General features: G+C 32.4%; 1 protein-coding gene across 1 annotated transcript; it reads right to left on the reverse strand.

Annotated features, from left to right (window-relative positions):
- Positions 1-1,182: 1,182 nt before the first annotated feature.
- Positions 1,183-17,580, reverse strand: LOC106061139 (splicing factor 3B subunit 3-like). Its single transcript, XM_056035672.1, has 29 exons — positions 17,445-17,580; positions 14,248-14,495; positions 13,773-13,849; positions 12,857-12,950; positions 12,306-12,478; positions 11,933-12,074; positions 11,735-11,847; positions 11,465-11,527; positions 11,285-11,359; positions 11,095-11,198; positions 10,800-10,965; positions 10,602-10,697; positions 10,421-10,493; positions 8,885-9,036; positions 8,504-8,659; positions 8,260-8,415; positions 7,973-8,116; positions 6,973-7,095; positions 6,624-6,778; positions 6,364-6,538; positions 6,062-6,267; positions 5,654-5,771; positions 5,401-5,565; positions 4,790-5,002; positions 4,541-4,639; positions 3,038-3,181; positions 2,716-2,820; positions 2,141-2,239; positions 1,183-1,616 (listed from the first exon to the last, which is right to left on the reverse strand). The coding sequence occupies exons 2-29, from the start codon at positions 14,471-14,473 to the stop codon at positions 1,572-1,574; spliced, it is 3,657 nt and encodes a 1,218-aa protein (XP_055891647.1). The 5' UTR covers positions 14,474-14,495; positions 17,445-17,580; the 3' UTR covers positions 1,183-1,571.
- Between the last annotated feature and the right edge of the window lie 854 nt (positions 17,581-18,434).

Consider the following 18,434-nt stretch of genomic DNA (forward strand, 5'->3'; position numbering starts at 1 on the left):
GCATTGGATCGGAAACCTATCCCGTATGGAGAATGACCGGCGAGTGTAAAAGAGGTACCCCCCTCCCGGAAAAGCCATACAAATCAGGTGCTATGTCGCACTCACTGAGGAAAGCAGCTGGTCGCATATGGCCTCGGAAAGAGACAGCTGGGAAGATTTCAAGAAGGTCGCGGGACACACATTTGAGACTTAAAAAGAAGGGCCATTGCCGAAGACAGGCGCAGACGACAAAGAGAAAATACAAATAGACCTATGGCGGACTACGACTTTGTCTGCATTAATAATAGTGGCAATGTCTTTGATTCCGAAGATTAAGGATGAGTGCAGTGTTTCACATGGCTACGCAAACCCAATTGCGACCTGCTTAATTTTCCGCATTCGTGCAGACAAAGTCGTTGTCCGTATTAGATGTAGCAAAATATGCAGGTCGCAGCTAGATTTTCGTGGTTAGATGAGCTACTGCACTCATTATTTGTAATCAAGACAAAGGCGTTTATAAAGACTACAAAGATTAGGCTCAAATAGACTACTTTCTCTAGAGAATCGAACTTCAGTATGGTCCCGTCCCATTTCTTAATTCAACTTTATTTGACCTGCACTATTAGAAGTAATACTGAGTTGTAGACACCAGGAGAATGAATAGCTGAAGACCAGAAAGCAGAGAAGCGTAACTGGCCGGGGGTGAATCTTTTGATCTAAGATGTGTCACTAGTAAAAGTTTGAGTCGTTTCACATCTACTTTTGAATAAAGAACAAATGTACACTTAACTCCTTCTACAAATAAAAAATGAGACTCATAGATCTAATGAAATGTTTAAAATGTTTAAGTCATGAAGAGCATGTCAATAGTATAACTACTGTTAAGAAGATAAAACACTAATCAGGTTTTAAAAAAAAATGTAAGTGAAAGCAATAAAATATAGTTTTAAGGTTCAAATCCAGTTGTTTCAAAATGTTAAGTTATTCATTCATGGAGCACAGACTGTGCATTGCTTTATCAGGCCATTAAATGTTTGGAACCTTTCAAATACCAGGTACCGGTTACTTGAAACCTTAAAAGTTTTTACAGAATAGTATAGAGATAGATTCTTTGAAATTTAAAATACTGTGTCTAAATGTACAGACTGCAATTCTACTGGTACTAAAGTACTAACAGTTAATTAGAACAAACCCAAAGCACAATGAAGTGAAAATATTTTTTATTAAGAACAAATGATTCAAGTCTGTAACAGTTCACACAACATAAAGTCAACATTAGCTAACTTCAGATTTATATAACATACTAGAATGAACAGTGAGACATAAACATATACAGAGATATTATACAAAATCTACAAGATTTTCATATGTAAAAGTTACATTTTAAAAAGGCTCTTATTAAATGAAATTGATCTTATGTTAATATATTTACAATACTTTAATTAATTTAGGTACAAGCCTACCATTAACGATCTTTCAATTTAAAAAATAATTACATAAAAATAAAATAATGAGAAACACAAGGTTTCTAAAATTTCATTATAAATTTGTTGTTGATAATTGTTCCACTATGAGCAGCACACAGCAACTGTTTAGAAAGCATATCTTGTTCTGATGTCTTCCAATTTCTTTGACACCTGGAAAATCAAGAAAGCAAATGAACATAGATTACAAAGAATAAATATTTATAGACAGGTACATATGCAATACTTATAATAAAAACAAAAGTATGCAGATAATGACAAGGGTCTAGATTAGATTTCTGACACTATCATATTGTGTCTGTCTTTGCTATCGGTGTCTTGTATCTCTTTTGTGATGGTAAAATCACAAAATCCTGACCCAAAGTTTTAGGAAATTTTCTATACTTGGGTCACTGCAGAAAATACTGTTAATAAACACAACTAAGATGTCTCTAGATACATTTATTAAAAAAGAGAGAAAGAGAGAGAGAGAAAAAGAATATACATAGGTAGAGAGATGTAGTACAGCCATTATGTCCTTTATCATATCACTAGCTAATATACAAGAATATAAAAAAATAACTCAACATTTTGGACACAGAAGGATTGTCTATTTGAGGACAACTTTCCTTTCTCTTGGCACGATTATGTAACATATTTAATATATCTTTGCACTTAATAAAGAACAATTTACTTACCTCATTAGAGCTTCTGTCTTCTAATTCTTCAGCTATTGATTTTTGTTTGCTGGGTTCCATGGAATTGAATACTTCACACAAATCACCATCAATAACATTCTGCAACAGTATTTTACCAATTTACAAATATAAAGTTCTGAAAGTTTTTTATTTTAAAGCTACATAGTAAAAAACATTTGTTTAAATTGCTTAAATATTCCTGATCCATTGGTGAATTCAATATGGACCACCTCTGAAGGATAACACAAATTCTTTTGTTTTAAATATTTTTTTTTCTTTTAAATCTAGTAATAGTAATGTAGATTCACATCTCTTATAAATAATTTTTTTTTCTGTAAGTTCCAAGTTTAAAAAAAAGGAAAGTTCCCGTTTCAGACCTTATGATCTATAGGGTAGACATGTAAAGGCTATCCATTTCTGTAGCTCACTGCTAATGAGGGTGTCGTGGCTAGCACAATGACCAATCGCCCATGCATTATTATTTTTAGTCATATTATCATCCTTTTCAACAAGTCTTTAGATTGCCACACCTAATCGAAATAGTAGTTTGTAAAAAAAATACAATTAAAACCAACCTTGACAGGAAAGTAGTAAGATCTAAAGGCTAGGTGATCTCGCCCACACAAAGATGGATACTCCTGTCTCATGTACATTTCTAAGTGTTGAAAGAAGTCTTGATCCTAAAAAAAAAAAAAGTTACTCTATATAAAGTGTTTCCATATTTCATCAGTTAGCTATTCTAGACAAAGTCAGTGTAATGAGTGGATCAGCAAATGGTAGCTGTAATCAAAACTATTCAGGTGAAACACGGTAGACATCATTTCCACTTCTAACACATTTTTACATCCACGCATACAATGAGTTAAAATATATAGCATACAATGAGTATATAGTTACCTCATGGGAGGTGAATGGCACAAGCATGCCAATACTGCCAGACAATGTTGTGTACACTAAAGATTCTGAGCCTCCAGGAATAAGTGTAGCTTTCTGTAATGATGTCACTACTTCACCCACATGGAAATTAGCAATCACATCAGCCTGGAGAAGTACACAAGATTGATGGAATGATTAAAGTTTTCAGAACAAACTTAGGAAGTAAATACCAGTAAACTAGTTGTACAAGTTTGTGAGCTTAAATTAAAGCTTTTTCTATACGCTTTAACACTGGTAGTTTATTGTGGATCAGTGGATTAAAATATAATCAAAGTGATTCAGGTGAAACACGGAAAACATCACTTCCACTTTAGTTCACAAGAAATGATTAACAATGAAGATAGCACAACAAATTGATATATACCCTTATTTTCACACTTCCGCGACAGTAAATACCAGTAAACTAGTTGTACAAGATTCTGAACTTTAACACTATTTTTTTTTATTCCTGTACATCAAAATAACATCATGAAAAATTCCACTATTTCTAAATTAGTTGAACCTTATTTTCTTATTTAAAATGTACTTTATTGCAAGTTCAAGTTCAGTAAAATCCCAGAACACATAATATGTAGCAACATCATAAGTCACGTAAATAAATAATGTCCTCACTTCATACCAACATGGCTTTAGGAAATATAAGTCATTAATAGAACTAATTGATTTTTAAAAAATGGACTAGATAATGAGCAAATATAAATAGACGCCATTTAAAGTTCACCACAATAGCTTGCTTAAAAAGTTAAAATACTTTGGCATTACATCAATGGTTTCAGGATTTCTGATTGGGAGAGAACAAACTAATAATAAATGGTTCCAAATCAACACCTCTAATATTTAACTCGGGTGTAGCTCAAGGAAAGCCCTAGGCCCACTACTGTTTCTAATTTACATAAATGACCTACCAAATTGCATTAGTTCAGGAACAAAATGATTATTTGCAGATGGTCGCATAATATACACAATAATAAAAATAACACAAGACACTAAAATTTTACAAAATGAAATTACAGAAATGGGAATCAAATTGGAGCATGTCTTTCCACCCAGAAAAAAAATTAATATAAAAGCTACTTATTTTATTCATGGTAATCCAGTTACGCAGACTAAAAACTTGTAATACCTAGGTGTAATAATAAATGAAAAGTTGTTATGGAATCACCATATTGATGAGCTATTTTTAGTGACCTCGAGCATCATTATATTGTATTGAGCTGGACACGCAACAATGTAAAGCCAGTTGCTACTCTGTATATTTCTATTGATTCTGATCATAAAGATCTAGGATATCAGGGATGTATTTAAAACGGTAATACAAAGGCAGGTTACCTTAATATCAAATGTATAACAGCATATTATATAAGAAAATGTGGATCAGATTTAAGTTATGATGTAATCATTACATTCAGGTGAAACACGGAAAACATCATCTCCACAACTTTGTATCTCAGAGCAGCTACTTACCTTTTGAGAAGCTCCATTTAGAAGACCCCTGTCCCACAATGCTTTGTTACCAGTTGGATCTTCGTCAACATCATCACTTACTTCAGAGGGTAGACGTATCTGAAACAATCAAAATAAGATGAACATGTAGCCAAGACATCGACACAACTAATAAATGCATGATACAATGGAGGAAACTAGAAAAATAAAAACTAGTCCTTGATGGCAATCTTATCCTATATAAATAAATTTCCAGAAACAGAAACTTACCACTGTTGCATTTCCAAATTTGTCTGCAATGGCAACAGTATTGTAATCCAATATACAAGAGCAAGTAACCCAGCGAGGATTTGTATCATCACAGAAGATAATTAACTGATTTTCTGGCCTGCGATAACGGACAAAGTGAATGCTTTCTTGAACATCCCCAACAAACACTCTGTTGCCCATTGTGTGGATACTGACTACGGCATTTGGAATATGCTGAAAAAAATATTTTTTTTATTATAGAGATTGATATAGTTTTCCTAATATTTTCTAATACATCTAAAAATATTTTATGCCACTACAAGTATTGGTAACTACAAAGCCTTTCTTAAAACTAGCATGGCAGGGATCTTTTTTATTTACTATACTACATAAACAATGAAATTCCTATAAATTCTATTTTATATACAGAATATTGTAAACACAAATTTTGAAGGAGTTTGTAAGCTTAAATTAAAGCTTTTTCTATACGCTTTAACACTGGTAGTTTATTATTGTGGATCAGTGGATTAAAATATAATCAAAGTGATTCAGGTGAAACACGGAGAACATCACTTCCACTTGAGTTCACAAGAAATGATTAACAATGAAGATAGCACAACAAATTGACATACCTTATTTTCACACTTCCGCAACAATTTCTTTTTTCCTAGATCATAAATCCTCAAATATTTGCCAACTCCTATTAGTACTCGACCTTGGAAAGGAGTAATAGCTCCAGGAACTTCCTCAACTGGTGTTTTATGTAGCAGCTCAAGTTTAGTACCACTTTCTGTGACCTGGCAATTTAACAAATTTATTTAGTTGAAAACCTAATTCACTGTACATGAGCTAAATTGACAACTTTTGTATATACACTACTTGTACCTGATATGTTAAAAGTTCTCCCCCAGTGACAGAGCGAGGATTAAGAACTAGATCTTTAGCAATGCCAACTATGAGAATGGTATCCTCAGGTCTGTTGGAAAACTTGACCAAAGCAACACTGTAGATTAAAATATACTTTTTATACAGGTAAAGTGTACCAGTATTTGAAGATTTAACAGCTGCTTCAATTGGTAAAACCTACATAGAAAGAATATCTTAGACTCTTTGGATCTAATCATTAAAAAAAAAATAGAACTAATAGAACAAATTATTCATGATAGTTTAAAAATGTCTTGTGGGATGTTAACATTTTCAAAATGGAACATTCAAATAAAGAGATACACAATTTAAAATAAAATAGTTGTTAAACTTTTTATGTGTACAAATATTCACATATAAAAACTGTACCTGTGTGCGGCTTCATTCTGCTCCAAAGCAATTTTTTCCAAATTTTCACCAGTGATAGGGTTAATTATCCTGACAACTGAGGCCCACATACCAAGACCAGCTTTGGGAGCACCAAATATTGTTTCAGGACGGTCCTCATTTAGAAACTGTGCAGCCATCTCAGCAGCTAGCTCTCGTTCATCTTCATCCGCTGCTTCTATCAATTCCTTACAACAAAAATACAAAGAGAGAGAGAATGAAAGCAAAATAGCAAAAGGCTAAACAATTCCTAGGTGGCCGTAACAAAACTTGAGTCAACCTACCTCAGCCATGTGTTGTTTTCTCAACTGTTTGGTCTCTTCGGTATAAGCATTATGGTCCGTTTCAATAATGATTAAATTGTTGGATTCTGGATGTATAACAAATTTGCGGGGTGTGTACTGTAAAGGCCAAGCAACTTGGTTGAAAACAGCACCCAATTTCTCCAAGGCCAAAATTCTGAAAACAGGAGTTTTACATTAATAAAAGTATAATTTACACACATTTTTTTAAAGACTTAAATTTATTTTTTAAATGCATGTACCTTAAAGTATTTGTTGAAATAGCCACAATACCCTCAGGACATTGTTCTGAAGCAAAGCCAGACGCATATTCTAAGGTTTCATATGACAAAGGAGTTAAGTGGAACCTGCTTTGATAAGTGTAACTCAGCCATGTTCTACTGGACATTGCAAGAACCTACAAGTTTAGACAAATTACAATTTTAGAGAATTATTTAAAAAAAAAAAAAAAAAGGGGGGGGGGGGGGGAAGGTTCAATGAGGATATATAAAAGCTGAGAGGAGTTTAATTAAACAAACCAAATTTTCCTAAAATTATGATAGCTTTTTACATATTACATTTTGAATAAATCTACTTATTATAAATACTTACAGCTTCAGAACCCTGCATTGAAATTCTAAAAAGCTTGACAGGTCTAGAGCCAAGATATCTTGTTCTTGTATCAGACAAATCTCCAGTCACTGGATCTAGAACAGTTCTCAACAAGACACCATTCTAAGAAATAGAGCAAACATTAAACTATTTCAAAATTCAAATTGATGATAAATGTATGCAATCATATATTTAAAAAAATTCTGTTTGAGCAAATTAATTTGTATTTTTAATTTGTCCATTAAAAGCATCCAAAGAACTACCAATATAACAAATAAATGCACATGAAGGAATATGAATGGGATCAATACTTAGGCCAGAAGGATGCTTCATGTTATAGACAAAAATTGTTTTTTAAATTGTTTTAAAACAAGTTCTATAGACCTAACTACTTGCTACAACAATGCAAGTTTTGGGGACAATCTTGACTACAGAGCAATAGATTTTTTCCCCCCAGCAAGCCTATAAAATTAGCTCATAAAATTTCGGGGGCAGTAAATATATATTTTCTTCCAGATTCTTAAACTAACAAAAACTAGAAGAAATTAATTTAGATAAAAGGATATAAAAAAAAAAGGCACATTAGGAGTCCTTACTTGAACGTTTACATTCTTATTTCAGTATTCTTAGTCTGAATTTTTAAAATTCCATTAATTTATATTGTGTCATTATATGGAAAGAATTTATCATGACTATTTATATACAAGTGAAGTTCGTACAATTAAACTCAGTATTCAAAATCAGAAATTGTTGTTGCATGCAGAGTGTATCACTAAACTTAAAATATACAACATGAAAATACCCCATTATAAATACTTTGGTGAGACAAGTGGCTAAGGTACAAAGATTGAGGAAACAGAGGATTTTAAATAAGTGCTTTTACTTTTTCCCCTCTAAATGTTGACAATACAAATACAACAGAAGATTTTTCCTATGGAGGGTGACTAAAAATATATGAAATGAAACTAGCAGTTCTTCACTGCCCCATTCTAAAACATACCTGTAAGCCAATGTTCAAATAGATTCCACCTGTAGTAGCTGTTTCACCAGTCTCCTCTTTGGCCTCACTGCCACCCATCTCAATTATACATAAAGATTCAGGAGGAGCAGGGAAAGCCTGCATACTTAATGGTGACAAGCAATCCTTGAAAGAAAGAAATAAGAATCGAATTTTGAACATGCCAGCTTTTTGTTAGTTTAAACTGAAAGGATAGGAAAGGAATGAGAAATTGGTCTACATAAAAAATAATTAAGAAATCAATTTCAAAGAAGAGTTAAATAACTTACATTGGGATCAAGGGAAATGATTCTGACTGTGTTATCTGACAACCCAACTGCTAAAAACCTGGACCTGAGTTCTCCAGCAGGTACACGCCCCAGTGCCATACATACAACATTACTGGACAGCTCCTTCCTTTCTGTATACTCATTCAGCTGACCAGTCTAGAATTTCAAACAAAATTGACAATAAAACAGGCACTGCATAAAATGTTATAATGTTAAAAGTCAATCTTCATTATTAAATACTTACTGGATCCATCTCAAAGTAGACCAATTCTCCACCTGTCAATGCAATGACCACTTGTCTTTGGTTGACAGCACATTTCACTATATTTTTCTTACCAGGAGTTTTCCATTCATTTACTCTTTTATCAGAACGAATATGTCTGATACCTTCTGGATAAATCTGGAACAAAGCAAGTATAAATATATAAATCTAGAATAACAGAAGCTACATCTTAATTATCATTGAGGAAATTTGTCTTACAGTAGTGCATTACATTTAAAACAATACGACAGCAATTGAAATGTACATTTATACCACATGGTATGCCCAAAACAAAAACTAGTTTAAATACAGTAAATAAAGAAAAGTAAGCAATAATAATCAGTGTTGAAAATTATAACCAACCTGAACAAGTGCATCATCACCAAGCTGCGAGCTAGATATTGTTGGAGTTGTGCCCAAAAATCCAGAATCTGTCACTTCCTCTACAGTTTCTCCGATAGAAAGAACTAGAGTGGCGTTCATGAAGGACACTATGATGTAGGCATCATAATCATCTGAAAAATACAAAATAGATCAAAATAAATAAGTGAACCAAAGTCAACTAAACCAAACAGTCACTTACATCGTCACTCAATTCTTATACACAATAATTACCAACTCACCATTAAATAATTTAAATATATTTTTCAGCATTATAAATTTTACTTGATGATTTGAAGAATAAGTACATTTGGTGTCATAGTTTTCAAAATTAGGATATGAACACTTAAGACCAACAATGAACAATGGAGAATTAGTTTATAAGAGGTTAAGAGTCAAGTTGTGAACAGCAAATGGATTCTCTTTGTCTGAGTTAAATGGTGCCATAATTATTCTAGGCTGTGACTTTTGTCATATGGTAACAAAAAAAAAAAAAAAAAATGTCCCTTAAAATAATGCAACATTTTAAAGATAAGAAACCTGAAATTTCATGAAACAACTACCAGAGTCCAATTTACTCTAAATCTATAGATTGATCTGTTCTTGCCTTATAACTCACCTTCCAACAACATGACACAGGACATCACCTGCAAAAAGAAAGTAGGCTTGGCATTGGATTGTGTTCAATCCGGCCAGCCACTTTATTATATTTTTTTTTTGGATGATGTCGATAATGGATTTTTTAAAACTGTACTAATTTTACAAAATAAAGTGTATTCAAAACTAAGCTGAAAGATGACAGCAGCATGGAATGGTGGATGATCAAAGCAGAATCACCTGAAGTTGGGTCACTGAAAATAAATGTTTTCATCTGACGAGCGAAACATGTCAATTGTATATTTTTTTTAAATCAACCAATAATAGCCAAAAAATACATTATAAATGCCCACATAATGTGGATATCGACATACTGAACAAGTAAGTAGCTGGTCACGTAATTGGTCAATGTAGCTATATCTCTCTCACGCACATCATTAGAAAAACCATATCATACTGCTGCAGCCAGATGAGAAGGTTAAAAACAAAAAATTAAAATACTTTAAAATTCAGGCAACCTGAAAGGAAAAGCAATTAAATAAAACAACAAGCAGAAATAGCCTTGGATTACAACAGCTGATGTCATGTTTCCCAATGTCATTCTCACTATGAAGTAGAAATCAAACATGAAAGTTACAAATTAAAGCAAGTTTCTAATATGATTTTTAAAAAGTACTCAACGCATACTCTGTCAATAAAAAACATCTAGCCCTTCATTATCATTCTACTTCTTTTTAGTTTTCCTGGAGATGAGAACACATGCAGAGGAACCTAAAACTATTACTCCAGTCAACAAAAGCAAAGAAAACTCTACAAAAAAGGCAGATTAATGACGTGAATAAAATATCCAGTAAAGCCACCATCCAAATGTGATGAATATGTGAGAAATGGGACCAAGTGTAATTAACCCTAGAAACCTACCATCTGTGTGTTTCTTCACTGTCCATACAGCATTTGGGTTACCAGGAAGCTCTGACACTGCCATCTCTGAAACCTGGAGTACAAAGTATAATGCAACTTAATATTATTATTGGATATTATTAAAGGAACGCGGTAAAAGATACAAATTACATCATAGCCAGAACTAGGTCTTTTTAATTACCTCCAAACCATGTCGGAGTACACGCAGGGTGGACCTTGGGCCTCGTCCACACAATGTAAATAGTTGAGGGGTATCTTCATTAGCTAAATCAGCGATCTAGAGATATAAACAATGTGTTTAAAGTTTTAAGACAAATGTGGGGAGTAAGATCTTGTTTAGCTAATTTTATCTAATATTTTCAGATATAAATAAACTGACCTGAGCTGTAATGATTGGTGATAAACTATCCATTTCATCCACCATCACTAAATTTTTCAATTCTCTAGGAGAAAAATGGAAAGTATCCCCCTCTTCCAGGGGATTAGCACTGCTAAACATTCTTTCACCATCATCATCTCCCAAATGGGCAATCTGGTACAAGTGACTGTAAGATACAGGGCAATTATTAAACAATTAAAAAAAAAAAAAAAAAAAAAAAAAAAAGCTATTGTCTATGAAAATTAAACAAGTCACATTCTGTTATCTTAAAAAAAAAAAAAAAACACAGACTTACTGGTTACCAAATTCAGCAGCAACAAATAAAAACCCAGATTTTAATACACACATACTAGTAGCCACAGGAACTGTATCAAAATACTTGAGTCGAATTTCTGTTACCTGCAAATACAAAAAAGTTATAAAAACAAAAGAACTTGATTGCTATACATTTCTAGAAAACTAACAGGTAAAAAATCCAATTTTACCATGTCTTCATCAGTTTCCAGTGTTATTTTAAATATGTCTCCTTGTTCAGTTTGTGCAAGGAAGAAGAACATGGACTGAAATGTAAACAAAGAAAAACATGTATAGTCTATACCAATAGAGAGTTGGGTGATATTATATACTCTACATATAGAAGTCTATATATAAATGCACCAATTTACCTTGGTTTTATGAGTAGCACTACAAACAAAAATCATTCCACGCTCAGGATCATCCAGATCACACTAAATAGTGAAAAAAAAACAAACACCATTGAATTTTAGAATAAAAGGCTTAAAGAACAAGGTATACAGTTTAGATGATTCTATACCTTAAAGCAAAACAAATCTGGTGGTCAATTTATATATATAAAATATTAAATAAATAAAGCCTGCTGATGTTTATAACTAAAAAAAAAAATCAATGCCTAATTATTCAATTTGTTACATTACCCTTCTTCGTGGAATAGGACATCTGATATCTGGCTGGTCACCCAAGTTTTTGTAAGTAATGTAGTTTTCTGAGCAAATAAGAACACCACTGGGTCCATCATGACCACCTGGAACTGTACATGAAAAATTCATACATTAAAAAACGACTGTCAACTTACTAAAGATAACATGAATAAATAAAGCTGACAAAGAATTTACCTGAAATGAGAAAGTTGGCATGTTCCTCTAGCTGTTCTGAATACTTGCGCACCACATGGTTAAGACCTAAATCTAGTTCATAATATGTTAAAAGCTGTTGTGTCTTGAGTGCAGCTTCCCCAGTGGGATCACCATCTGCTTCCTAGAGCCAAATATTTATTGGGGCATTAGATATAAAATATAATACTTAGAAAAATCAATGCAAAGATAAAAACAATGTTACAGCACTGGTAGGGGTAAGTATTCATCTATTGCTTTCTAATGTCAAAATGCAGAATCAATAAAAATATTACAGTATGTTTTTTTTTTTAAGAACAAGTAAAATAGTGAAATTCTATGTTATTATTTTTTTTTAGTACCTGAAATAGCTTACCTCATAATCTATTTCCAAACATGCAAATGATGGATTTTCAAAGCCTACATCTACACCAACCATATGATAAACTAAGGTGTTAGATTTGTGAGCTTCTAGTGGAGATGAAATTGTTAACCTGGCCTGAGCATCTCGATTCAAAATGTAGACAAGTTTCTGCTTCTCAACAGCACCTATATTAAAATATTAGTTATAGAATTCTATCACACACAAAGAATGTTAATAAAATTTGTTAAGTAAATACTGCATATTAAAAAGACAAACTTTTGTGTAATCCCCAGTTCAACATCTAAATTTTATACCTAAGCAACTGTTGAGAACAGGATGGGACTACAAAAGGAGACCAGTAGTTATGGCTCAATGAGCTCAGGAAAAAGTGTCTAGAATACTTAAGATCTCGATCTTGAAGTTAGAAGGCCCAGTACAAAGGAATTTTACATTGAACAATTTACAACAGTATTACAAAAATTACTCAGAAATTGTTTAATTATGTAGAACATAATATGTGCTTCATAAATTAACTTAATCTAGTCAATCTTATTTTTATTTACCAATCATAACAGCTCTTCCTTTAGGATCAACAGCTAGATACTGCCCAGGAACTATCCTTCTGCAACCACTTTTACCAAATGTTTCTTGGTGGATCTTAAACAAAAAATAGACAAAACCAAATTATAAATATTTGAATCCTTTTAAATTATTTGTATATATTAAACAACGCTTATTAAATGTAAAAAAGTGGTGACAGGAGGTACATATATTCAAGCCTAGGTTCATATAACTTTGTAAAAAAAAATTATTACATTTTACTGGTAAACTTTAAGCTGAGCTCACTTTTTTTTAAAGAATTCAATAAATTATTTTGTAAAAGAGTATATGAATGAATTTTAATGCCTATAGATCTAGATAATTAGAATTTAAAGTAAAGACTTAGTAACGCCTTTGTAGAAATTGGCTCAATTAATTGATCTAGAATATAATCTTATCTAGTTAAGTTATCTATAAACTACCGGGTCTTGTTTATATGGTTTCTTTTAGTATAAATTTTGAAAGGATTACTTGTTACTAGCAGTAATTGATTTTTTCAAAATTTTATTTGGCCAGCATACAGTTGCCATATATGCTAAGATCTGCACCCATTACACAGTATTAGCTATGTAGGAGAGAGCACATTGGAAAAGAAACAAAGAGTGCTTACTTTTTAAGAAATGTAAAATGTATTTTTTATATTTAAACATTTTTATTAGGTAACACATTGACAAAATGACTTTAAAAAACCAGCCATTTTTTGCCTAGATTTTCAACTACAGTGGATGCAAGTCAGTCCTACGCTACCCACACAAACGCATGCAGGATTCACTTATCTCAAGAATTACAACTAAGATTAGACAAGTATTTTTTAAAATTGTTACTGTAAGGTTAACCTTGAACTTAAAATAGAATCCAACAAGACAATATGTTACTTACCCTTTCAAACATGTTTTTAGCTGGGATGTATTCTAGAATAACAATTCTACCCGAGTCAGAACCAGCAACAACATAATCTGTACAGCAGACAAAAAAACTAGTTGAAATACATTTTTCTAGGCTTACATTAACAATACATAGAATTATATACCGGGTGCATCTATTTTTAGAGATTTAAAAAAAAAAAAAATTTCAACCCACAACCAAAACTGAACTGAGAACAATGGTGTTAATTTTGACAATCTATGTAAAGTTGACATTAATTCAGAGCTGGTCAATTATTACCTGCACTTGTTTTATATTTTAATTTTAGTCCTTTATTCTAGGACATCAAACAAAATCCTGATTTGAATAGACGGCTCTTATATCAATCATATCATAAGATAGTTTATAGTAAACAATGTAACAAAGACAAAATTAAAGATTTTTAACTTGCTGTCTTGGAGTGCCCGTAATAAAAATTTGTTTCAACTACCTTTAGTCCCACCAGTCAGTCGAAAGGGCATCAAAGAGCGAATGATTCCAAAAACTTCTGTGGACAATACAGGAAATATCTTGCCAGTATTTGGATCATGGCGAAACAATTCTAATACTTTTCCACGAGAAACAACTATCTCTTGAAGCTTGGAGCCAGAAAAGTTGCCATGGATTGCTGTAACAATGCCCTGTGACCTCTGCAGTGTCAGATTGTACAGGTACATGATGAAAGGTCTACTTGCACATCTGGAATATTTACAAAGTAGTGTTCAATAGTGACACAATAAGTTAACTAGTTTTTACAATACTTCCAAGTACTAGTCAGAACTGAAGCTAATTTTCTATTCCATAAGCTTATTGCATTAAAATGGATACTATTCCTAATCTGTATTACATAGTAATAGTGTATTCAATTCATCACATTGGCATAACATATAGCTGTCCTACTATAATTGTTAGTTTCTTTTGATGCAGTCAATGCAGTGTGTTTCCTTTGATACTATATATAGCATTTAAGTTGCACTATTAAAATTGTTACTCCATTTCTTTTGAATAAGTATACAATTTTAAAAAAAGGTGACTCTTGTAAAGCCTGCAATTAAGTTACTTCTAACTTGTGTTACTGTAATGTTGAAAGTCTCATTACACATTTAATGATGCATATATTCTTGTACATGCTTTTTAACGGATTAAGGATAATAACCAGCACTTGCCCCCAAAAAATGGAATAATATGAATGAGCATGCTTAATATTGGATAGCTGGACAGATCATTAATAATAATATTATCATTATTAGTAATTGGAATTGGAAAAAAAAAAAAAAAAGGCCAAATGCGTTTGTCAGTTCATAAAAGATTTGGTAGTTTTTTAATTACTTCTTATTCAGAAAGTTTAACTTTAGTTAGGTAACAAAATATTTTTTGTTTCCCTTGAGGTGAATACTAATTAAATTGTAGCTAATGAGGTTGGATGGAATTACATTTACAAGTTAATGAAAGTTTCTAGCCCACTTGTTTTATTTCTAGATATAGACTCTATGGAGAAAACGAAACAGCAAATCTTGTTTCTGCTACAGCTACGCCAGTGTAACCTTTACATGTCTCTATTAGACTTATCTTAAAATGACTTGTAATCAAATGGGATGAATGGATAAATTTGAAAGACTGACTCTCTGTCAGCTCACCTTATTATTACTAAAACTTCTTTATTTGAAAGTTTACTAAAGGACTGCTATAAATTGCTTGTGCGCATGCCCCTTTTTTTATTTAATTCAGGTTAATGTTGTTTCCTTGTTAAAGCAAAGTTCATAATGATGTGTGTTTTTTTTTTAACCTTCAGGTAATGAAGGAGAATGCAAGTCTGACTCATCAGCTCAAACTTCAAAGAGACTTGTATTACTTTTACATATGATAGAAATATTTGGAAACATGTTATATAAAATATGTTGTCCAATGAGTTTTAAGCTATTTTATGGGAGTTTTCAAGAACTATGGTGACACTCAGTTTTTTCTATTGATAAGGTTCCACGAGTATTGTAGATTATCAGAATAAATATTTCTAATTTAAAAATACAGATTAAATCAATAAGCATATCAGCTAGTTTTCTAGATCAGAATAGTAGAATAACAATTATTGGTTGACCAAGTACTAAACGGAACGCTGTGACTGAGTGGTTAAGCGCTCGGCTTCTGAACCTGGGGTCCTGGGTTCGAATCTTGGTGAGGACTGGGATTATGAATTTTGGGATTTTTAGGACGCAGAGTCCACTTAACTCTAAAGATCTAATGGGTACCCGACTTTAGTTGGGGAAAGTAAAGGTGGTTTTTACACTTTATTATTACTAGATCTATGTTGCCTCTCATCACTAATGCTCTACAAATTAAAAAAAAAACATAAAGTGATAAAGGGAGGGACAATTATTGATTGATGAGGTACCAAATTAGGCCAGTCACTGAGCAGAGTGAAGCAGGCTAGACAAGCGGGGTCGCACAGTGTTTTTTTTTATTTGGGTCAATTAGACCTAACTAAGCTAAGGCTAATGTATGCTACAGTACACAGCATACGTAAAACTTGTCTAATCACTCTAATGGCCTTGTTGTGGCATCCGTTATAAACAGAGAAGGAAGCAATAGAGAGTGGGAAAAATAACACTGACCTGTCTGACTTTGGTTAATGTAAAAAAAATATTATATTTTATATATATATAAAAGAAAATTCCAGATTATAACATTTTTTTTTATACAATAACTATCGTCTATGAGGTGTTCGTTATTACACTCATAAGAGTGTTCACTAAGTTACAAAACGGGGGAAGGTGTTCGTTAATGTCAGCGCTGGACCTCATTAACCTGACCCTCTTAGTTTTTAATGATTTAACTGTATGAATAGAATTTAGCCCTTGTTATGTAAAGAGTAAAGGGAGAGTGATCGTTAAAGGATTACGGGCACGACATGGCCTAAACTCAAACTCATATTTTATTGTAACTGCGTAGCATAACAAAACAACATATATCAGAATATATCTATTTTTATAGACAAATGGATGATGAGTTTATAGATGTTTGCGGTTTTAACTTTTTTCCTAGGCTAGGAATAACCTTTATGGAGCTATAAAAATTCAAATGTAAAAATTGCAGCGGCAGGGCTTAACACAATAACAGTGACTAGAATTTCTAGATCTAGAATTAGAATAATCTAGATTTCTAGACAAGATTTGATTATCAGTCACCAAGTTACAGAGACGGAGTCATCAATGTATCAATGGTACACTACTGTCTACTCTACAGTCAGAAGTATACTATTAAGTCTATTACAATCATTCATAACAATCAGGACAGATGCCGGTAATTTTTATTTTTAGTTTGGTGTTTAGCACAGCAGCTTAGCGGCTTAGGGTAGGGACTTTTTAATTAGCTAAAAGTCTAGATAGATCTATGAGACTAAGTCTAAATTATTATTATTTAATAGATCTAGAATTTAAATGTCGATATGACTAAATACATAAACATTCTTGTTACATAGATTAGATACATTGATAATTGAACATTCATTACATTCTCGAACTGTTTTTTAGTCGGTAAAACACACTAAACGTTTGGAAAATAAAGTGAAGAAAATAAATAGAATCTAGTTGATGACATAGTAAGCGATATTTATCACCTATAAGCGTATTTTAAACAAATTAAATTACCAACCTAAAGTAGATGTTACGCGATTTATATTAAAATCGTAAAACGAATATATTACGCCAATTCTAACGTATCTTCCGGTTAAGATTATTCTTAGTGTCAACTTCGTTTGATTTTGGTATTTCGACTTTTCTAGTCAAGGCTATCCCATAATTCCCAACGCGTGTGTTTGACAACTCAATTCGCATTTGTGTAGGGTTGATAATGAATAAGTAATGACAAACCGAATTGAAGACATTGTCATTATCATTAATAGTAAATAAATACTTTAAAAATCAATTCCATATTTATTTTTTTAAATAATATAGTAAACTAAAAAAAATCTTATGTTAACTTTCATAATTGTGCAACAATTGTAATTCATATAGACTTGAATCAAAAACTATCATGAATCTATAGATCTATAGGTATATTCATTCACATATAAAACTCCCTCATTTATAAAGATGACTATTTGTAAGAGCGATTATAATACATTTACTTTACTTTTAGTATTGAATGGTAGATTTAAAAAAAAATGAGCATATTTTACCAATAACCGCCGCCCGCCGAAAAAAAATGGTTACGCACCTAGTAATTCCCTAGTGCTATGGAATGGGTTGCCTGAGCTAGCCAGGAAAACCAGTGACTTGGCAGAATTGCATGAGTAAGTCATAGGTTAATATGCATGACTGAATGCATGACTACGTAGGACGTTATCATCTTCTTTTTTTGAAGTAACGTCTGTATTATATAAGATTAGATATAAATGTACTCAAAGTATATAAAACTAGTCGACCGGCGGCGTAGCATAAGCCGCTATTTTGCAGGGCCGGCCTTAGGCCACTGCAACATATGCGTTCGCAGTGGGCCCCGCACTTTCATAGGACCGCGCTAATTCTAGGTGCATAAATTATTAAGTTAAATCATTTTATAACTTATAACAGATTTCCAGCCGCCTCCTGTCGATTTACAAGAAGCTCCTGGAAATTTCCTGAAATTGCAAAATATAAGAAA

The sequence above is a fragment of the Biomphalaria glabrata genome, chromosome 7 (assembly GCF_947242115.1).
Source record: "Biomphalaria glabrata chromosome 7, xgBioGlab47.1, whole genome shotgun sequence".
Classification (NCBI taxonomy): Eukaryota; Metazoa; Mollusca; class Gastropoda; family Planorbidae; genus Biomphalaria; species Biomphalaria glabrata.

Coding starts and splice junctions, on each gene's coding strand:
- LOC106061139 (XM_056035672.1), bottom strand. CDS start 14,473: ATGTACCTGTACAATCTGACACTGCAGAGGTCACAGGGCATTGTTACA. Junction 12,479..12,856: donor AGGAAGAGCTGTTATGATTG/GTAAATAAAAAT, acceptor ATTTTAATATAG/GTGCTGTTGAGAAGCAGAAA. Junction 6,539..6,623: donor ATTTCAACAAATACTTTAAG/GTACATGCATTT, acceptor TCCTGTTTTCAG/AATTTTGGCCTTGGAGAAAT.